At 42.0% G+C, this 23276-nt stretch overlaps 1 protein-coding gene across 2 annotated transcripts in view; it reads right to left on the bottom strand.

Moving 5' to 3' along the window:
* Positions 1-674: 674 nt before the first annotated feature.
* The window catches only part of sec24d (SEC24 homolog D, COPII coat complex component), a 30531-nt gene continuing 7929 nt past the window's right edge, over positions 675-23276 (bottom strand). For both annotated transcript variants that reach the window (XM_055900693.1, XM_055900695.1), the window contains exons 9-23: positions 21606-21744; positions 21177-21292; positions 18642-18766; positions 15432-15623; positions 11208-11301; positions 10229-10345; positions 9902-10072; positions 8866-8962; positions 8532-8677; positions 7583-7721; positions 5025-5143; positions 4431-4610; positions 3300-3491; positions 3041-3130; positions 675-2053 (exon numbers count right to left, since the gene is read on the bottom strand). In XM_055900693.1, the coding sequence (XP_055756668.1) occupies positions 1913-2053; positions 3041-3130; positions 3300-3491; positions 4431-4610; positions 5025-5143; positions 7583-7721; positions 8532-8677; positions 8866-8962; positions 9902-10072; positions 10229-10345; positions 11208-11301; positions 15432-15623; positions 18642-18766; positions 21177-21292; positions 21606-21744 (2058 nt within the window). In that variant the 3' untranslated portion in view covers positions 675-1912. The remainder of the gene's footprint in view (positions 2054-3040; positions 3131-3299; positions 3492-4430; positions 4611-5024; positions 5144-7582; positions 7722-8531; positions 8678-8865; positions 8963-9901; positions 10073-10228; positions 10346-11207; positions 11302-15431; positions 15624-18641; positions 18767-21176; positions 21293-21605; positions 21745-23276) is intronic.

Below are 23276 nucleotides of genomic sequence, written 5' to 3'. Positions count from 1 at the left end.
TAGTTTTTCAACAGGACAATGACCCAAAACAAACCTCCAGACTATGTAAGGGCTTTTTGACTAAGAAGAGTGATGGATTCCTGCAACAGATGACCTGGCCTCTCCAATCACCCAAAATATATTTTGAGGAGTTTAACACTTTTTTTGGTTACATGATTCTGTGTGTTATTTCATAGTTTAGAGGTCTTCACTATTATTCTACAACATAGAAAATAGTAAAAATAAAGAAAAACCCTTGAATGAGTAGGTGTCAACTTTTGACTGGTACTGTGTGTGTATATATATATGTAGAGAGAGATCAACTATGTATGTTCCTCTTTCACACCCCAACAATCTGCCATTAGCTACATCTTGGAAACTGCTACCATCAATAGTGTAGGGGCCTAGCAGTGAGATTTAAAGGACTTCAAGTAGTGAGCTCACTGGGCATTATTCAATTAAAGGCTCCGAATGTTCACGGGCCCCTGTGTTCAGATATGTGTGTGTGTGTGTGTAGTTATGTTGTGCTGAAATGTTCTTTGGTTAACAAAATGACAAAATACAGTTTATGATGAAGTAATAACCATACTACTTACTGTTGAATTACATTATTTTGTTACTAAACTTCTACACCAGACTAAACCAACTCAAAATTGTTAGTAAGAATCAAGTTTAAAAAACACACAACCTCTCAATCTTGATATAGTCAGGAATTTAATCAAAAACAAGAGATTTTTTTGATCAAAATGTACATGGCACGCCACTCCAAGGCCCTTCCCTCAAACACATCCATTCCAGCCACACTTCCGTCTTTCCAGTTAAGAGTAACGCCCCTGTTTTCCAGCACTGCACCACAATTGTTAGGTACACAAATTACCTGAGATGTTTTCAATCTATTTGGTTTGTATGCAATCTATATCACACTGGAATAGAATATTGGCCTCTAGTATTTACTACCATAAAAACAATTTAATTAAGGCAGACGGTTAACTGGCACAGGAACAGTTTCCCCCAAAACCTCCACGTCGCATACTAACACAACCATTGGTTTGCAGAGCACAATACTTGACAAAACATGACAATACTTTACATAATATTAAATGAATAACGGCAATAACTTGATAAAAACAAAACGGCATATAGTTCTATAACTGGAATGAATTTAGTGTGGAATGTTTAATTGCATCTTTACGGATAAATAGATTTAGGTTATTTCTCCCTTTTTTCCCCAGCAGTGAGTTGTCACTGGAATCAGCCTTGTAAAAATTATCTTGCTAGCACCTCCTCTCCATTCCTGAGGGGAATGGCAAAAATAATGGATCCAATCACAAATGGAGTGAATCATTCATTTAATAGCCACGGCACCAGTGTTCAGTCATTACAACCAGATGTTTATTCCAGTCCATGTAGCTAAATTACCATTTGGTGCTGTGACATTGTCAAAACTATTTCTTAATAATGAGAAATTGTGACAAACCTACAATTTTGGAAAGAATGCATATGCTTAAAACAGACGTTGGCAATTTAAATTGCACCAGAAAAACAAAATAATTTACATTTGGTTTGGTCAATAGTGAAACGTAGAGTGAACATGGTCTGTTTCAAAATGTAGCCAACCCTGTGGTCCTGATGTTCTGAACCCCACAAAATTCCCTTTACCATCATTGGCCCATTTACATAGAAATCAGTTAAATTGTTAATGTACATAAATTCAACAGACAAAGCAGTCAGACTGACTCGTACAATGCAGACTGGAGCACAGATCCTGGTACACTGACAAAGAGCGAGCGGTAGCCCCGTAGGTTTGTGTGGAGTAAAGGGGGGGGGGGTAAAGGGGTTTTGGAAAGGCAGCTCTGAAGTCAGAGGTGGTGTGGTCCTCTGGTTGTTTTGGTCCTAGCCCAGCCCAGCTAGGTGATATCCACAGTGGATGTTGTTAAGTGAGGACTTGTCTGATCTCGCGGTGGACGTAGCACAGGAAGTCCATGTAGGAGGCTCCACCGTGGAGCCCCTTGTCCTCTACCAGGTGCTGGCGGAACATAATCTCAGACTGGTCCTTCTGCTTCACAATCATGAGCTATGCGGGGGGGGGGGGGGGGTAAAAATGGGGACATAGTCAGCTTATGACTTTCACTCAAACTTGAGGAACAAAACTGTGCACTGGAGTCCTGCTGCTTGTTTCTCCCTGGCACTTAATTGATAAATTGTGAGAATAGACACCAACAATATTTCACTACTCCTTACATTTGACAATTGCTTACAGGCAAAACCAGGTAAACTTGAGCAGCCTGTTGAATTTGATCTGTTAGTGTCCAGGGCTTAAGACAGTTGTGGTCAATTTGGTTACATGTTTGTTTCCCAATTCATCAAACAGATATTCTGTAAACTGGTCATCTCTGTATACCTGTCGCAAGACCCACTGGTTTTTGCTTATTTATAAAACCCTCTTAGGTCTCACTCCCCCCCATCTGCGATATCTACTGCAGCCCTCATCCTCCACCTGTTCTGCCAGTCACATTCTGTTATAGGTCCCCAAAGCGCACACATCCCTGGGTCGCTCATCTTTTCAGTTCGCTGCAGCTAGCGACGAACAAGCTGCAACAAACACTCAAACTGGACAGTTTTATCTCAATCTCCTCATTCAAAGACTCAATCATGGACACTCTTACTGACAGTTGTGGCTGCTTTGCGTGATGTATTGTTGTCTCTACCTTCTTGCCCTTTGTGCCATTGTCTGTGCCCAACAATGTTTGTACCCTGTTTTATGCTGCTGTCATGTTGTGGTGCTGCCATGTTGTGGTCTTAAGTCTCTCTTTGTGTTGTGTTGTCTCTTGTTGTGATATGTGTTTTGTCCTTTATTTATATTTTTAATCCCAGCCTCTATCCCCGCACGTCTTTTGCCTTTTGGTAGGCCGTCATTGTAAATAAGAATTTGTTCTTAACCGACTTGCCTAGCTAAATAAATGTAAATAAAAATAAATACCATTCTTTCATTATATCAAAGTAGTTTAGACATCCAGGGGAAAGTATGCATTGTAACAGTAACCAACATTGAATACTATACCTTCATGGAGCTGGGCCTCTGGTCAAGCAAGGAGTCAACGATGGAGTGCAGCTTCTTAGACTGGGGGTTATCCAGCTCTGGTAGGGACCTCTGGAAAGCACACACATGAATATTAGTGATATGCTGTGCTTTCTACACAGTCTAGAATTAACTTTTCAAATATCTCAACCATCTGAACTAATGGTATCTAACTAACTTCAGTGTTTCCAAACACCATCTTCTGTAGAGCTTGGGGGGTTAAGGAAGTTATTGTCCTCACCAGGTCAACGGGCACATGGGCGAGGGAGGGCACGTTGAAGATGCTCTGGATCATCTCTGGGGGGCAGGCCTGACCCAGCCACAGGAAGAGGGAGCACCCATTCTCCAGCAGGAACATGCCGGCATCTGTCAGGCGCTCTTCAGAGCAGCGCACCGGAGTTGGCACCACGTCACTGGCAACGTCCATGTTGTGCTGGAAGAAAAGGAATCGATTAATAAATGTACTTTATTGAAGGAATGAGGCTGGAGAAATGAGGAGGCTTTACCAATATCAAGATAGCTTGACAAGTTAAATCCATTTTTCATTTAGGTCAGAGTGAGCGGTAATCCAGAGTTTGCAGCATATTATTAGGAGGACCATTCCACCCCTAATTATGCAATATTACAGTGTTGCTTTAAAAACAATTGCAGTGTTTGGTGACACACAAATTAAAACAATATGAATCACAAGTGCCTGGCCACTTCCCAGCAAACACTGCAATTGAAGTGAAGGAGAACAATTGCCATTGTCTGAGACATTTGGTCACAATTACAAAGCATGTAATTATTCTGAGGGCAACTTATATATTTAACCTCAAACACACTTCTCAGAAGTCTTTCATGGACACCATTTACTGAGCTTTTCTTACCACAAAATGGCAGGTTTTGATAAAGTGCTGGGTAATTGTTTGTGTGCTGGCATGCAACACAGCCTCATACACTGCCATCATATTTATGGAATTAGTTGGCATATCAAATAAGATGTCACACCTCAGGGATGCCAATACCAAATAACTAGTAAATGTAGTTGCTTATAGGAGACACACACTGAAAGGCTGCCCTCTGCTGTTCATCTGTAAAATGGTTCTTTACCTCAGAATCCTTCGGCTAGCCTGGGATCCACACAGAATATCGTTGTTTCTTTATTGTATCACTTGTAGTCAGAACTCAGCACTGATATGAGTACATGAAGTGGGATTGGGAAGAGTGATATAAAACTACTAAGAGAGGTCCATTAGCCTCAATGAGAAAGGAAACATTCATTTAAAAAGAAAGAAATAATTGCAGTTGGTAAAAGGGACGAGAGAGTATGTGTGTGTGTGCGTGGGTGAGTGGGATAAGGCAGGAGAGAGTGCTTAGTGTGTTGTCTCACCAGTGGGATAAGGCGTGGATAGAGCAGCAGCTGGGTATCCTCCACCCCCATGGCTGTGGTGCTGAGTCTCTGGTGAGCCCTGTCATCTGTAGAGAGCTCAGCGCTGCCCACCAGGGGACCAGTCTTCAACAGGCTGTTTAAGTAAACCGGAAACACCTTCATGGCATCAGGCAGGATCAGCTACATGAGGAGAGACGAGCTAGTGAGAACACTCCTAATACACACAGGACTCCCTAACGCCACAGTAATATTGTTTGTTTGCAATTCTTGAAAAGACGAAAGCAAGCATAATACTGCAGTTGGAATCTGTCTTATCAGTTTACTTTGGTACTCTGCACCTGTACGTTTCTGGATGTTAGTACACTTCTTTGAAACTAGATCCTTGAGATGTCCCTAGAGACCATGCTGCTCCATGTTCAGTTTCTAGCATTCACACACTGACCTATGAGTCAATCACACCACAATCTTACACACCTCACTCAGTGCTGGATTAGTAGAAATCTTTCACATATTACCCTACATACACAAAGACAATTTGTCACAACTTGAGAATAAAGTTTTCTATTCAAGTTAACTGTGTTATATGCCACTGACCTGGCTGGCAGCGGAGGGACTGGCACAGTTTTTCCTGTAGCAGGCCAGCATGTGGGCCGCCTGGTTGACCAGGATCTCCTTCACCGTCTTCAGGGGCTGGTTCAGCATGGCACGGTATGCTGAGAGGAAGAGGGCATTTGAAGGTCAGTAACTGTGTTCCCACACCAAAGCTGTCTGAAGTGCTCTCATACAAGGGGTTTGCTTGTCACTAATACTTTATGGGAGGTATATGGGTTACTTCACCTCTTAGTTTTCTTAAGGTGATTTACATATACAAGGTAGCTAAAGTGAAGCATGAAGTGTTTTGAAAATTACAGATAATCATGAATAATGATGAGTGAAAAGTTATGCACAAAGATCATACCCACAAGACATGCTAACCTCTCACCATGACCAATAATAGGAGAGGTTAGCATTTTTTTGGGGGGGGGGGGTATGATATTTATGCCCGTTACTTTCTCATCATTATTCACGATTCATTAATGTTTATCTATAATGTGAATGCTACCATGATTCATGTAGAAGTGTTTAGAATCATATTCTATTATTGTTTACAATAAAATGACAATACATTTACTATTCATTTCTATTGGGCACTAAATCATCCGATACACAACCCATCTACAAACTAGTTGGATGCATTTGCAGTCACACGCTTAATGTCATCATTGCATACTTGGAATATTGGACCAAATAATATTTTGGCTACTTTAATACACATAAGTGACTTGTCCAAATACTTTTGGTCCCCATGTACAAAAAGTGCTATAATTTCAAATCCAAAGTGCTGGAGTACAGAGCCAAAATTACAACAAATATTGGCACTGTCCAAATACTTTGAGCTCACTGTACCCTATATGGGTATGAGTATTTTTGAATTTTTATTTATTTAACCAGGTAGGCAAGTTGAGAACAAGTTCTCATTTACAATTGCGACCTGGCCAAGATAAAGCAAAGCAGTTCGACACATACAACAACACAGTTACACATGGCGTAAAACAAACATACAGCCAATAATACAGTAGAAAAATAAGTCTATATACAATGTGAGCAAATGAGGTGAGATAAGGGAGGTAAAGGGGAAAAAAAGCCCGTGGTGGTGAAGTAAATACAATATAGCAAGTAAAACACTGGAATGGTAGATTTGCAGTGGAAGAATGTGCAAAGTAGAGAGAAATAATGGGGTGCAAAGGAGCAAAATAAATAAATACAGTAGGGGAAAGGTAGTTGTTTGGGCTAAATTATAGATGGGCTATGTACAGGTGCAGTAATCTGTGAGCTGCTCCGACAGCTGGTGCTTAAAGCTAGTGAGGGAGATAAGTGTTTCCAGTTTCAGAGATTTTTGTAGTTCGTTCCAGTCATTGGCAGCAGAGAACTGGAAGGGGAGGCGGCCAAAGGAAGAATTGGTTTTGGGGGTGACCAGAGATATACCTGCTAGAGCGCGTGCTACAGGTGGGTGCTGCTATGGTGACCAGCGAGCTGAGATAAGGGGGGACTTTACCTAGCAGGGTCTTGTAGATGACCTGGAGCCAGTGGGTTTGGCGACGAGTTTGAAGCGAGGGCCAGCCAACGAGAGCGTACAGGTCGCAGTGGTGGGTAGTATATGGGGCTTGGGTGACAAAACGGATGGCACTGTGATAGACTGCATGCAATTTATTGAGTAGGGTATTGGAAGCTATTTTGTAAATGACAAAGTCGAGAGTCGGTAGGATGGTCAGTTTTACTAGGGTATGTTTGGCAGCATGAGTGAAAGATGCTTTGTTGCGAAATAGGAGGCCAATTCTAGATTTAACTTTGGATTGGAGATGTTTGATGTGAGTCTGGAAGGAGAGTTTACAGTCTAACCAGACACCTAGGTATTTGTAGTTGTCCACATATTCTAAGTCAGAACCGTCCAGAGTAGTATGCTGTTTATAATGCAGAATTACACATCAGCCAGCTATGTTCTACTACTAAGTGGTATTTAACTGATACTATTTATACCTGAATCTCATTCAATATGCCTAGATGGGAGGGAGCGAATATATTCAAACAGGAAACATAAATGAACATTCCAAGTGGACAAGCCTAGGCATATCTTCTGCAATCAAACCTTTTGGCAACTTCTATGAGGCAAACATACATAATGCCTTTAAAGTGGATTTATAAAATCAATTTATATAGCCCTTCTTACATCAGCTGATATCTCAAAGTGCTGTACAGAAACCCAGCCTAAAACCCCAAACAGCAAGCAATGCAGGTGTAGAAGCACGGCGGCTATGAAAAACTCCCTAGAAAGGCCAAAACCTAGGAAGAAACCTAGAGGAACCAGGCTATGAGGGGTGGCCAGTCCTCTTCTGGCTGTGCCGGGTGGAGATTATAACAGAACATGGCCAAGATGTTCAAATGTTCATAAATGACCAGCATGGTCAAATAATAATAATCACAGTAGTTGTCGAGGGTGCAACAAGTCAGCACCTCACATTTATAATGTCTTTTGATACACATAGGATATTTCCCTCATTTGGACCATACTGACACAGGCCTAAAGACAGTAATACTCTGCTGTGTGTAGTCACCTGACTTGGCGAAGAAGTTGATGAGGGCGTCCGTCTCACAGCTCTTGTAGAGCTCAGACAGCTGGGCGCTGCAGTTCAGACTGAGGTTGTGGATCCGCAGACGCCGCTGGCCGCTGATGGTCGTGTACAGCAATGCACACTGGGAAGCAGAACACACACAGAAGCCATTAGTGTGTCTAAAGACTGTCAGGGTTTTAATCTAACATATCAGAGTGAGATGTTTAAGGCTTTGTGGAACCCTTGCCTGAAAACACACATTGTGAAAGGGATATATTGGCAGCGTTGGAAAAAGTACGCTTGTACAAGTACATACATGTGTAAAAGTTAAGATGCCTTAATAAAAAATGACTCAAGTAAAAGTCACCCAGTAAAATACTTCGTGTCTAAAAGTATTTGGTTTTAAATGTACTTGAGTACTTTTTCCACCACTGTACTTAATTGTCATACTTGAGTAAAAGTAAAAAGTTAAAGTAAATTCCTTTTACTAAGCAAACCAGACAGCCTGATTATTATTGATTGTATTTACGGATAGCCAGGGGCACACGCCAACACAATTTATAAATGCAGTATGTGTGTTTAGTCCGCCAGATATTATATTGATAGGTGCATGATTTGGACCATATTGCTGTCCTGCCTGAGCATTCGAAATGTAACATGTACTTTTTGTTGTAGGAAAATGTATGGGAGTAAAAAGTACATATTTTCTTTTGGAATGTAGTGGAGTTAAAGTTGCCAAATGAAATAGTAATGTACAGATACCTTCAAAAACGACTTAAGTGGTACCTCAACAACTTTACACCACTGGTTATTAAATGGGATGCATATTTTTATTTTGGTTGCAGTCAAATACCCACTTTGCAGTGAGCCTAAATATCTATTAGTGGTAACCCCTCTAAAATCAGATTCAGTGTTCGTTTTGAGTTTTTTGAGTGGTGTGCGAGAGACACACCTGCATGAGAGCGCCCGTCTCCTCGCTAAGTGTGTCATCGTGTTTGAACTCCACCGTCACAGCCTTGTCACAGTCCACGGCAGCCATCTCCACGTCTGTGGTGTTGTTCATGTGGATGGCACCAAAGAAGTCTGTAGCCCTGAAGCCTGGAAGGAGAGACGAGGGAAACATATTAGTAAGTATCTTGGCGTGGCACTACAGTCCAGCAGTATTAAAACTGTTGGAAACAACAAAAAAATCCTACACATCGAGACTACATATTTTGCAGTTCCTGAGTACATACAAGGGCAATGAAATGAGCTCATACACTTAATACACTAGATGTCTGAATTACCTGTGCTGGTGCGGACTCTCATGATGGCATCAAACCCGATGGCCTTCCTCACATCCTTCCTCAGGTCACTCAGGAAATGCTGTCCATCCCTTTCCATCTGAAATACACAGGTAGTGCTACAGTCAACCACAAGGTGGCAGAGTTTCCCCAATTTACCCTCAATGGACTATTGTACCAGGGCCAAGATCAATGCGATTCAGGCTCTAATGCATTTAAGGTAATTTGATACATCACATGTGTTCAATAACAGAACTAATGGACTCAAATGGCAGTTTGAAAAAAATCCAATGTCCTGTGGCATACTATGAGCACTCTGGGGAAACTATCCCGTTTTACCATGCCATGTTTGGTGGTGGTGCCTAGGCTCCAGAGGCTGTGACTAAGTTGCTCCCTCCTTACAATGACATTATCACATGATTTCTTTATTGATTTCTTTTACTTTATGGACTGTGCACTGCATTTCAGCTCTTAGCTGCCAATGTCCACCCAGTAACAAAATATTTATATGTTTGTTGTGGCGTCTGTCCTTGGCTGCGTGTGTTTTTTATTTTATTTATTTCACCTTTATTTAACCAGGTAGGCAAATTGAGAACACGTTCTCATTTACAATTGCGACCTGGCCAAGATAAAGCAAAGCAGTTCGACACATACAACAACACATAGTTACACATGGAGTAAAACAAACATGCAGTCAATAATACAGTGAAAAATAAGTCTATATACAATATGAGCAAGTGAGGTGAGATAAGGGAGGTGAAGGCAAACAAAATATATATATAAATAAATAAAAATATAAAAAGGCCATGGTGGCAAAGTAAATACAATATAGCAAGTAAAAAATAACACTGGAATGGTTGGTTTGCAGTGGAAGAAGGTGCAAAGTAGAGATAGAAATAATGGGGTGCAAAGGAGCAAAATAAATAAATACAGTAGGTAAAGAGGTAGTTGTTTGGGCTAAATTATAGATGGGCTATGTACAGGTGCAGTAATCTATGAGCTGCTCTGACAGCTGGTGCTTTGTGTGATGTGTAAGTACCTGGAAGTTGCTGTACTTGAAGACGGAGCCTCCTGTGTGTGTGGCAACGTCTCCCATGGTGGCAATGTCCACGTACTGGCTGGGGAAGAGGAAGAGGTCCACGCTGCAGCCCTGAGACACACAGTCCTTGGACAGCTGCTCGTAGACAGCCTTCTGGGGCTGGAACAGAGTCTAGGACCGCACAGGGGACCCAAACAAAACACACACGTTAGAAAGCAGGCTATGGATATCTCACACACTCAAAAAAAATGTGATAGCCGATGATATGGTGCACTTAAAGTCTGCATTTTCAATACAAATTTAAAAAGTCTGCCAATTTTGCTTCACCTTTTCTTTCTCTGTGTTAATCAACTTCTTGTCGTCCCTGTTCTTCAGTTTCCCAGGGGCCTCGGCGGTGGGGATGGAGGAGTGGAAGATGAACAGCTTGCCGCTGCATTCTGCTGCCTGGAGGACAAAAATAAATATCACACTAGAGACAGAGACGAGAGCGATAGCAGAAGTGTGCTAATATAAGAAGGTGTGCACATGCATGCATTTCGTTGTGGGACTGTTTCAATGAAGGAGACAACATTGATTTGACCTGGACGGGTCTCTGTGTGTTCATTTTCAGTGAGGGATTCTATGGTTGGAGTTTAGGTCAACAGATTGCTAAGGCAATAGAGTCAACGGTCTTACCGCCCCAAATTAGTTGCTGACTCACCATTATGCTCACGTACTAGCATTTTCTGCAAGTCTGTCTGTTCGTATGTCAAATCGATTTGACCTCTACCACACATTCAATCAAACTGAAGGCAAGTCGTTGGGAAATATTCAGTTGGAGCCAATTAAATAAACAGTTCTATTAGGAAGCGAAAAGGAAAGTTGCAGAGTCATTGGGTTGGAGAAACTTTACTGCACAATGCCATTTGCAGAAGCGCAGTATAACAGTCTGTCGACAAAAGAAAACAATCCCTTTGGGGGGGGGGGGGGGGGGGAGAGTTGGCAGTAAGGAGGCTGTGACTGCAAAAAGTTCAGTTGGCCTCTACAGCTGTGATTTGTTTGGACTATTCTACTTCCTTTAGTTTTAAGCTTGGTTGATAAGCATCTAGTAGGATTACACAATGCACTGTATCAATTTATGTGTTGTCTTTTAATCTGTTGACTTTTCATTTCAATGTGCCAGTGTTTTTGTATCTGTCCTAATGTAAATAAACAATTCAAATGAAATCAGCACTTTAGAGTCCATCACCGCCTGGACAAAGTAACAGTTGACTTGCCATCTCCCCTTCCCTCGTGAGTGAGTGAGAGTTGACATCCAGCCTCTCACCTTCAGTGCCTCTACCCCAGCCTGGATGACGGGGGCAAAGACCGTCTCACTCTCATTGGTGTCGGCAAACATGTCAGGGATCTGGTCCAGGAGACTGGACAGGGGTTAGGAGAAAAGGACAGTGTCACAATCATTCCCCACTGGTATAATGTTCTCAACACTACGTGTTAAATAGCTTTGTTTCATTGCCTCCTTTATGACAGCTAATCTGAACAGATAGTTAACTGGATGGACATTGACCGTAGTACTTTCACCCATCTGTGGTTTCCAAGGGATAAGGAAAGGAAGTCATTTTAGTTTACTGGTACAGCCAGTGGTTGGCTCCAAAGGCAATGTCCTTACAATTCCACAGATCATTGGGGGACTATGATGCACAAGTACAGTTCAGAAGAGTCCATTTCACAGGTCATACAAGTAGACAAAAACCCTGCAAGGCAGCAACTCAATTCTTCCAAAGTCATATTTGGATCTAAACCAAGGCCTCAACTCACATTTGTTTAATTATATCGGGAGTAAGAGATTTTGCCAAAAGTCCCTGTTTGAGATGGACTACCGCCATGTACTCTGTACGCCTGCATAGACATATCAAAATATCAAGTGGTTATAAATCATTTTGGTGCTGTGCCATACACAACTGCAAAGATAAGACTATTTTTCCATATAAATCCTCATGGGTCTTTTTAATATAAAATCCTTCCAGGGACCACTTAACCTCCTAAGAATTCTCTGGACGTAACTGTTTTTCAACTCCATCTTGGCGTTTATGATGAAAAGTAAAAAATTGATAACCAAAACATTTTATAAATGTTTTACTTAACAATTGTTTTTCTTTAAACTGCATTGTTGGTTAAGGTCTTGTAAGCATTTAACTGTAAGGTCTACCTACACCTGTTGTATTCAGCACGTGACGAATAAAAATGGATTTGATTTGAAACTAGAGATGCAGAGAAAATGAGGGTTTGGAAACCTGATGGGGAAGATAATCAAATGCTGTCATTCAACATTTATTTTCACCACATGTAACATGTAGCTCAGCTTCGACAGAAATACAGTTGAAGTCAGAAGTTTACATACACCTTAGCCAAATACATTTAAACTCAGTTTTTCACAATTCCTGACATTTAATCCTAGTAAAAATTCCCTGTTTTAGGTCAGTTAGGATCACCACTTTATTTTAAGAATGTGAAATGTCAGAATAATAGTAGAGAGAATGATTTCTTTCAGCTTTTATTTCTTTCATCACATCACCAGTGGGTCAGAAGTTTACATACACTAAATTAGTATTTGGGAGGATTGCATTTAAAATTGAATAACGTGGCTCAAACATTTTGGGTAGCCTTCCACAAGCTTCCCACAATAAGTTAGGTGAATTTTGGCCCATTCCTCCTGACAGAGCTGGTGTAACTGAGTCAGGTTTGTAGGCCTCCTTGCGCGCACACGCTTTTTCAGTAGGATTGAGGTCAGGGCTTTGTGATGGCCACTCCAATACCTTGACTTTGTTGTACTTAAGACATTTTGCCACAACTTTGGAAGTATGCTTGGGATCATTGTCCATTTGGAAGACCCATTTGCGACCAAGCTTTAACTTCCTGACTGAAGTCTTGAGATGTTGCTTCAATATATCCACATAATTTTCCTACCTCATGATGCCATCTATTTTGTGAAGTGCACCAGTTCCTTCTGCAGCAAAGCACCCCCACAAACATGATGTTGCCACCCCCGTGCTTCACGGTTGGGATGGTGTTTTTCGGCTTGCTAGCCGTTTCCTTCCAAACATAATGGTGGAAAATAAGTATTTGGTCACCTACAAACAAGCAAGATTTCTGGCTCTCACAGACCTGTAACTTCTTCTTTAAGAGGCCCCTCTGTCCTCCACTCGTTACCTGTATTAATGGCACCTGTTTGAACTTGTTATCAGTATAAAAGACACCTGTCCACAACCTCAAACAGTCACACTCCAAACTCCACTATGGCCAAGACCAAAGAGCTGTCAAAGGACACCAGAAACAAAATTGTAGACCTGCACCAGGCTGGGAAGACTGAATCTGCAATAGGTAAGCAGCTTGGTTTGAAGAAATCAACTGTGGGAGCAATTATTAGGAAATGGAAGACATACAAGACCACTGATAATCTCCCTCGATCTGGGGCTCCACGCACGATCTCACCCCGTGGGGTCAAAATGATCACAAGAACGGTGAGCAAAAATCCCAGAACCACACGGGGGGACCTAGTGAATGACCTGCAGAGAGCTGGGACCAAAGTAACGAAGCCTACCATCAGTAACACACTACGCCGCCAGGGACTCAAATCCTGCAGTGCAAGACGTGTCCCCCTGCTTAAGCCAGTACATGTCCAGGCCCGTCTGAAGTTTGCTAGAGAGCATTTGGATGATCCAGAAGAAGATTGGGAGAATGTCATATGGTCAGATGAAACCAAAATATAACTTTTTGGTAAAAACTCAATTCGTTGTGTTTGGAGGACAAAGAATGCTGAGTTGCATCCAAAGAACACCATAACTACTGTGAAGCATGGGGGTGGAAACATCATGCTTTGGGGCTGTTTTTAAGCAAAGGGACCAGGACGACTGATCCATGTAAAGGAAGGAATGAATGGGGCCATGTATCGTGAGATTTTGAGTGAAAACCTCTTTCCATCAGCAAGGGCATTGAAGATGAAACGTGGCTGGGTCTTTCAGCATGACAATGATCCCAAACACACCGCCCGGGCAACGAAGGAGTGGCTTCGTAAGAAGCATTTCAAGGTCCTGGAGTGGCCTAGCCAGTCTCCAGATCTTAACCCCATAGAAAATCTTTGGAGGGAGTTGAAAGTCCGTGTTGCCCAGCAACAGCCCCAAAACATCACTGCTCTAGAGGAGATCTGCATGGAGGAATGGGACAAAATACCAGCAACAGTGTGTGAAAACCTTGTGAAGACTTACAGAAAACGTTCGACCTCTGTCATTGCCAACAAAGGGTATATAACAAAGTATTGAGATAAACTTTTGTTATTGACCAAATACTTATTTTCCAACATAATTTGCAAATAAATTCATAAAAAATCCTACAATGTGATTTTCTGGATTTTTTTTTCTCATTTTGTCTGTCATAGTTGTAGTGTACCTATGATGAAAATTACAGGCCTCTCTCATCTTTTTAAGTGGGAGAACTTGCACAATTGGTGGCTGACTAAATACTTTTTTACTCCACTGTAGATACTTTTGTACCAGTTTCCTCCAGCATCGTCACAAGGTCCTTTGCTGTTGTTCTGGGATTGATTTGCACTTTTCACACCAAAGTACGTTCATCTCTAGGAGACAGAACGCGTCTCCTTCCTGAGCGGTATGACGGCTGCATGGTCCCATGGTGTTTATACTTGCGTACGATTGTTTGTACAGATGAACGTGGTACCTTCAGGCGTTTGGAAATTGCTCCCAAGGATTAACCAGACTTCTGGAGGTCTACAATTATTTTTCTGAGGTCTTGGCTGATTTCTTTTGACTTTCCCATGATGTCAAGCAAAGAGGCACTGAGGAAGGTAGGCCTTGAAATACATCCACAGGCACACCTCCAATTGACTAAAATGATGTCAATTAGCCTATCAGAAGCATATCAGGAATTTCCCACACTGTTTAAAGGTAGTGTCAACTTAGTGTATGTAAACTTCTGACCCACTGGAATTGTGATAGTGAATTATATGTGAAATAATCTGTCTGTAAACAATCATGCGCAAAGTAGATGTCCTAACCGACTTGCCAAAACTATAGTTTGTTAACAAGAAATGTGTGGAGTGGTTTTAATGACTCCAACCTAAGTGTATGTAAACTTCCGACTTCAACTGTAGATGCACATCCATGGGCTTTGAGAAGGAGCTGGAGATAAAGACAAAGTATACGCTTGGCAAAAAGAAAACGACAATTACTAACACACTGCGCTCCAAAGTGAGATTCATCCAGACAAGATTTTCACCCTTTGGTGTTCATCAGGTTGTCTGACTTTGGAGCATAGATTGCAGTGTGCAGAGATCTTGTTATTTTTTTTTACAAAGAGCTTCCATTGGGCTACATAAGCTAAAGAGTGGCAGTGCCTTCTTCAAGAGTTTCAGTTTCCTCACATTACCTATGGCCATTCATACACACTAACTAACATATCTAAATATGAGAAAATATGCCATCAAGGATCACTATTCAAATCAACTCTCATGTAAGATATGTGCCCTTTCTCTTACTTGTTGATGACTGCCCGCGACTCCTGGAAGTTGACAAGGAAGCCGTCGAGCAGCGGGACGAACATCTCTGCCGTGTCGGATACTACCATCATCTGGGGCTGGGCCAGGGCACTCTTCACGTTATAGAAATGTAGGATCTTGTTGTAGGTGACGAAGCCCACCTTCACCATCGAGCTCTCAGCACCATCCTCTCTGTGGGGGAGGAAGAGAGGAAAAGTGGCAGATGAGTGTGTGTATGTGTGTGTCAATGGAGAGAGAGAGATGGAAAGAAAAAGAGAGTAGCCTGACGTGAGTCATGAATTACAGTCATGTCATTGATCATATTTGTCTAAAAGACAGATTTGGGACCAGGTGACGAGGAGAGTTATGTCAGAAAAGGGATTTTTCTTTTTTTACTAAACATGCTGGTCCTTAGAGGGCACTATGTTACAGCGTATATGAACAACTTAGTTGTTGTAGTCGTTTATCCACTTCGACATAATGGCCAATAAGCAGCAAATAAGTCCCCTATTCTAAAGTGTTACTCTAAACATGATTTTTCAAAAGACAGTGTTCCTGATATGAACGGATCACAAATTAATGTGGATACACACTGTGGGCACGCAGCGGTAGCTACCAGACATGGGTTCAAACACTATTTGAGATCCCTTTAAAATACTACAGCTGATTGAACGTTTATGGTGGAATGGAAACAATAGAATAGTTCCAAAAAGTGTAAAGTCCGCCCATCTGGCACTCCAAGCAGGCTAAAGCAAACGCGCAATGCATTTGAAAAATTTCAAATAGTATTTTAACCCAGGTATGTAAGCTTCAGCTAAATATGCATACAGTACTACAACATAGAAAACAGTTAAGTTAAAGTTGACCTATGAAATTGCTCATGTCCTTTTGGTCCATGTTTTGGTTATGGATGCTTCAAGAGGTCATGTTAAATTAGAGAGCTAATGGCTTTCCCACAACTCTCCATGGACCACTCAGAGATCCTTACATCAAAGCTGAGGCCCTATTTCACAGGTGTCAAACTCATTCCACGGGGGGCCGAGTGTCTGCGGGTTTTCACTCCTCCCTTGTACTTGATTGATGAATTAACATCACTAATTAGTTAGGAACTCCCCACACCTGGTTGTCTAGGGCTTTATTGAAAGGAAAAACCAAAAACCTGCAGACACTAGGCCCTCCGTGGAATGAGTTTGACACCCCTGCCCTATTTCATGCTTGGTTCGAGGACCTTTGTATATTTATTTGCTCTACCAAAACAACTCCCCGCCCTATAAATTACAGTGAATCTTTAGGGTAGGCAACCGATGCACTAAAAACATTCCTGGGGGCAGAATTGCTTTTTTAGGGCAAACAAAAACAAAACGTCTAATTCACGGGGATGGGCACCTATTGCAGCAGCCACCACTCAGCAAATGAAAAGGGCCATTACCCAGGCACACCTAACAAACTTACACAAACATCTACAGAAAAGTGGAATAACAGAATATGGGATTGTTTATTGGCAGAGGAGAGTGGGAAGAAGAGAACAAGTGTGTTGGAGAGTTACACTTCAGAAGGTCCTGACTATGCTTTTTCTCTAGGAGGGGTAGTGGGGTATTGAGTCTTAGAGAGGCTGGAGGGGCTAAGGAGAGAAAGGCGTAGGGATGTTTTTCTTCAGGGCAAAGTGCTGATTGGTGAAGGAAACAAGGGTTCTCGTATGCTTTCAATTAAGCACGCACTTTCTCGCACATTAAACTACACCAACAATTTCCTTCTCTTTCACACACACACACACACACACACACACACACACACACACACACACACACACACACACACACACACACACACACACACACACACACCTCTCCAACCTCAACAGAAGTTCAATTACATTAATAAGAAACTGTCAAGGAAATATAAGACTGTTTTCCTCCCTTTACAGATCATCATTCCGAGTATCAGTGATGACGTATTAAGATGAGAGAGAAATACCACAGGATTTAGTCTACACCTGTTTTTGCTTTCTCCGAGCCCCGTTTCTGCACTAGCAACGTGGCTATTTCAGCAGCATCGCTGATCTGTATAAGTGTTGGGTGTCCAACATGTTTTCCATCAGTTTAAATGCAGCAGAGAGAAAAGCTTCAAAACAGAGAACAGGGAAGAAAAGTCTGACTTAAAAACAGAGGGCTTATTTAGAGAGCGCTACCTAACTGCTTCAGGGGTGATGTAAGGGTTCTGTACAAATATGTCCATAAGGCTGCAGGCTAGGGACGAGAGAAAGTTTCCAAATACGTTATTTTAGGAAAGTCCAGGTGAAGTATATCATTGTTTTCTCAGTGGTAAATCAAAACCTTTTTTCCTCGCCGGCGACCCACACAAAACAGCCAAAATCAGACCCATCTGTGCAGCTGACTTCTTGTGTTTTGGACGGGATTCAAGGTTGGAATCTGCACAGTAACATTTTCCATTTTAGCCCGCCCTCCTCCTTTCCCTTCCCCTGGCATCTCCCTTCCCCTAGCATCTCCCCCATCCCACACCCAGCAACCTTCAGGCAACAATTTTCAACCGATGAGATACTTGAATACTTGGCTTAATGCTTTTTTCTTTGCCTTGGACTTGTGGGACCTCCTTATTTGGCAGTGTATCACAGCCCACCACCCAAATAACAAACCACCCAGCTACACATTATGGGTGATGGGTGTATGGAAAACCAAAACTTCCATAAATCTAATGTAATTTCTCTCTGCCTCGAGACACCAGTTAGCATGGTATCTAATTACCTTGGAGGACACGGCATTGTATGAAGGATTCTGATTTTGGCCACCGCTTACGTAATCCTACTGTGACCTCCAAGGCTATGTAGTGGGTCTCGAAGACCTCTATCACTCCAAGTTGGCATATCTTATATAAAAGACCTTGGAGCTAGGCTGTAGGCAGAGATGCTGGGACAGTTTCTAGAAAGTGCTTAAATGCAGGCGGTTCAAGGTTCCATTCCTTGACTATGAGAGGTCAGTGTTTGATAGTGTGTGTGCATATGTATGTATGTATGTATGTATGTATGTATGTATGTATGTATGTATGTATGTATGTATGTATGTATGTATGTGTGTGTGTGTGTGTGTGTGTGTGTGTGTGTGTGTGTGTGTGTGTGTGTGTGTGTGTGTGTGTGTGTGTGTGTGTGTGTGTGTGTGTGTGTGTGTGTGTGTGTGTGTGTGTGTGTGTGTGTACCTGGGCAGGTTGTCTAGCAGGGTCTTCAGCTCATCACACACCAGTCTGACCAGTCCGCTCTTGATGTTGGCATAGGACACGTCGATCATGAAGATGTACGCTGGAGGACTGGCTGGCTTGTTGTTCTGATAGAGAAAGAGCGAGGACATTTTGAATTACAACTTCAATTCAACTAGTGTTACTTCACCTTATTTTATTTGCTCATATTTCGCGGTATTTAAAATGTCAAATGTATTTGACTGTCTAAATACAGTTATATAACCCTGAAACACAAAGACAACTATTGTTCAATTATACCATAAAATCAACACAATTGACCTTGCCTCCAATGGCCAAAGGTGCCTGGCAGACATCAGAGCTCGGATGTCGGCTCTTCCTCCTGGGGAAGGCCTGCCCGCTCCAAGACCTCTCCATCACGGTTGACAACTCCACGGTGTCCCCCTCCCAGAGTGCAAAGAACCTTAACGTGACCCTGGACAACACCCTGTCATTCTCTGCAAACGTCAAAGCAGTGACTCACTCCTGCAGGTTCGTGCTCTACAACATCCGTAGAGTATGACCTTTCCTCACACAGGAAGTGGCGCAGGTCCTAATCTAGGCACTTGTCAGTTCCCGTCTAGGCTACAACTCTCTGTTGCCTGGGCTCTTATCCAGAATGACAGCCCACCTGGTGTTTAACCTTCTTAAGTTCTCCCATGTCACCCGCACACGCTACTGGCTTCCAGTCGAAACTTGCATCATCTTCAAGATCCTGGTACTTCCCAAACAGAGCAGCAAGAGGAACTGGCCCTCCTTACAGGCTATGCTAAAACCCTACACCCAAACCCGAGCACGCCATTCTGCCACCTTTGGTCTCTTGGTCCTCCCACCCCTACAGGAGGGCAACTCCCACTCAGCCTAATCAAATCTCTTCTCTGTCCCGGCACCCCCTAAAGTCAGGCCAGCGGAGTCCCTGCGGATCTTTTGAAAACATCTGAAACCCTACCTCTTTGAAGAGTGTCTTAAGTCACGGTGCCCCCGACACCCTCCCCAAAACAGCACTTCCTTTCCCACTAGCATTGACTGATGATAAATACTTTGAGTGAAAATGTACTTGATACAATTGTGATGTGTTGTCTCATCTAGCTATCTTAAGATGAATGCACTAACTGTAATTGGCTCTGGATAAGAGCGTCGCTTAATGACTAAAATGTCATTATAAACCGGGTGGTTCGAGCCCTGAATGCTGATTGGCTGAAAGCCTATGACAAAACATTTACTGCTCTAATTATGTTGGTAACCAGTTTATAATAGCAATAAGGCACCTCAGGGGTTTGTGGTATATTGAGAATAAACCACCACTAAAGGCTGTATCTAGACACTCCGCGTTGCACATAAGAACTGTGGTATATTGGCCATATACCACACCCCCTTGGGCCTTATTGCTTAAAGATAAAATGTAAATGTCAAACACATAACAACAAACACACCAGAGACGTTGAATCGGAGGCCACTTTCCCACTAGCCTTTGAAATCGTACTCCTTTCATTCGTTAATGTACCCCAAGTTTTAGGTCAAACCCTTTCCTTTTCCGTTCATGTTTTTTCACTCTCACTCTCCCATAAGAAGTGTTTACATTGAAGCCACTTATCCCCTAACCTTTGAAATTGTAGGCTACTCTTATCAAAACTACATTGGTCAATGGACTCGAATTTTGGGCAAATACTCCCTCTTCTGCTCACGTTTTGCCGGGTGTATACCTCCACCACACTCAGTACTTTCTTTGTGTTTAAACTTACAGCTTGCTTGGATCTTGGAGCCGTTAGGAAAGACTATGTAACATCCAACTGCCCTCCATGTCAGGAATGTGGATGAGCACGCCATTGTTTTGTTTCTGTGGTAACAGTCTGTGACATAGCTTACCTTCGAGGCTATTGATAAAAGCTGTCCAGGACTACATTTCTAAATATTAATAAACAGACTGAAGTAACACGTTGGCTTAAGTAGCGAAACATGAAGTTGCTAGCCCCCACCTACCTCTACCCATAATGTACAAGATAAGACAACCCCGCAGAGCGCACCAAAATCGAGAACATATTGATCTCTTTTGGCTTTAATGCAGTGGTCTCAATGTAACAGAACTGAACATGCTTTTGCCTGTGCTTCCTTCTAATCATTTGGTCCCAAATGAAGAATGAATGCAGTGTCTGCCAAGAGTTGAGCACCTCCTCCCTACACACACAAAAACTTTATAGACCACTGGGAATGGAGATCCTAATAACTTTCACTTTCTGTCCATATAGGTTTTTAGGAAATAGACTCTTGCCAAGCACTGAACGTTTTATCCGTGCATCGTCACAGCTTTCCCCCATGTCAATTCACATTGTAGGCTATTAGGTCTATTGGTGACGTATACCACTACTTAATTTACTTTTCATCCATTCAAACTAGTTATTCTACCAATTCCTATCTATTTGTATAAAATGAAACAAAGCAATATTATCCATACGGTTCACTATAAAGGCAGAAAAACCGCAATAGTAGGGCATCGCGTACCTTGCAATAATCCAGGGTGGCGGCGAACTCGTAGGACCCCAGCGACAGCTCTGGCCTCTCGTAGAAGTCCACCCTTCTGCCCATGTGGTCCAGGTGTTGGAAATAAAAGGCTGGCACTATGAAAGAACAAAAGAACGTCTTTTAGCAGTGGCGACAAAAACAAACCCAAACATAATATTGCCTCGGCTTAGCAACCACCCCAAAATAAACCCAAAGCACAGCACTGGTTGGAACTTATGTCCGAAATATTAAGAATAACCCCTCCAAAAAAACCGATCGTTCAGTTATTGGTTACCCAAATTAAAGAAACCTGTTCTAGCTTTGAGCTTCAAGAAAAGAAGGTTGGTCAGATCCTTAGCTTATGTTTATCCACAGACCATTATGACCCAGTAAGGCCCTGCATGGCATCCTTGTTACGGGTGGACGTACCTTCGTTGACGCAGTTGCAGAAGCCACACTGGTAGCGGCGGCCGCCTTCCATGAACTGCATGTAGGGACACATGTAGGCCTTGCAGCGGTTACAGCGGATTGGGCCAGTCTCACCATGGTTCACGACGTACATAGGAGTCTGGGCCAGACGACAGAGGAGATAGGCAGTCTCATAAGACAGCGGACACACACACGACAGAAGTCGCACACATGTTTGTTTTAGAGTCAACTGTAGGCTATAGTCAACTGTACAGATAGATGATTCCTTATTTGGTAGTTTGTGTGAAATAGACAGGCTTCAGGTTAACCATGATGATTACAATGCATTTCATTGGCCTCATCTTCACCAGTTTATAGAGCAGCACCAGCTGGCTATACACCAACAGAAGCATCCAAATGAATATAGATCAGTAAACAGGACCAGGATGCAAGGTTACAGTCAAAAATGTAACTTTTATCAAACCCTTAACCCTTGTCAAAGAGTGATTTATAACACTGTGCCCATGTGCTCTCTGGGTAAACCCATTTAAATTCAATCACTTTGACAGCACCCCTTTTGATTTGAATGAAACCTTCCATACATATTTGCCCATTGTAGAAGCGCTCAGAAAGTAACTTTTTGGACCTGAATGCCAAAACATTCAAGAGATAAAAGGTGCTCGAAGTTGACCCATTTAGCATACCCCACCATATCATGAGACATCCATGTCTTCATCACTGGAAAAGATAAACGGTTTGATAGCATTTAAAAGCTTACAAAAGTGTTGTCAAACTTCTTTAATACAAATTGTAATTTTTAAAGGTTTTAATGTAAATTATATAAAAATGTGTTAACTCTGATTTTTTTCCTTTCACGTTGTAGCTTAGACCCTATTTCACATTATCTGACATTTGTGTTTTGCCTGCCATCGGTTGAGACACAACATGCTCTTAAACAGTCATTTCAATCATAGAAATATAATTCATAGAATGAACCTATCCATTCAGACAACTGCAATTTAGCTGGTACACCATCAAAATGTAAAATGTTCACTTCTAATTACTATCACAAAGATGACCGCAGGTCCACCCACCAACAAATGTCAACTTAAAATTATCATTTATTTTCTATATTTTTATGTTTTCAATAAGTTTCTTATGGAAGATTGATAGTAGAATTGAAAAACAATTCCCATTCAAGTCAACATTCTCTGATGTGTGGACCTCCAACCATCTCTGTGGTACCATTTGAAGTTGAAATGTCAACTTTATTCTCATTTTAGTACTTTTATCAACCAAAACATGACACCTACCCTGTATTCAAGAGCATGTTGTCTCAACCAATGGTGGGCACAACACATAACACACCTTGAATGACGTAAAATAGGGCATAAGCTTCAACATGTGAATATAACAATTATACAATTTTACATGTTTTTCGATCATTTACATTAAAAAGGAAAAAAATTATAATAATTTAAAAAACATTTTTACAGAAATAAGATAGCTTACGAACAGGGATGTCAAACTTAAATGATATCAACCATTTATATTTTCCAGTGATGAAGACATGTGCCTGTGCCAGCGTGTCACAAAGGATTGGAGGAATGTTTAAAGGTGTGCCAGTCCTCCTGAGTAATTGGGCTGTAGTAACTGCCTTGGACAAAAGGCAGACCAATTTCCCAGGCCTCA

This window comes from Salvelinus fontinalis, chromosome 36 (assembly GCF_029448725.1).
Source record: "Salvelinus fontinalis isolate EN_2023a chromosome 36, ASM2944872v1, whole genome shotgun sequence".
NCBI classification, from domain to species: Eukaryota; Metazoa; Chordata; class Actinopteri; order Salmoniformes; family Salmonidae; genus Salvelinus; species Salvelinus fontinalis.
This window is presented reverse-complemented; position numbering and strand designations above follow the sequence as displayed.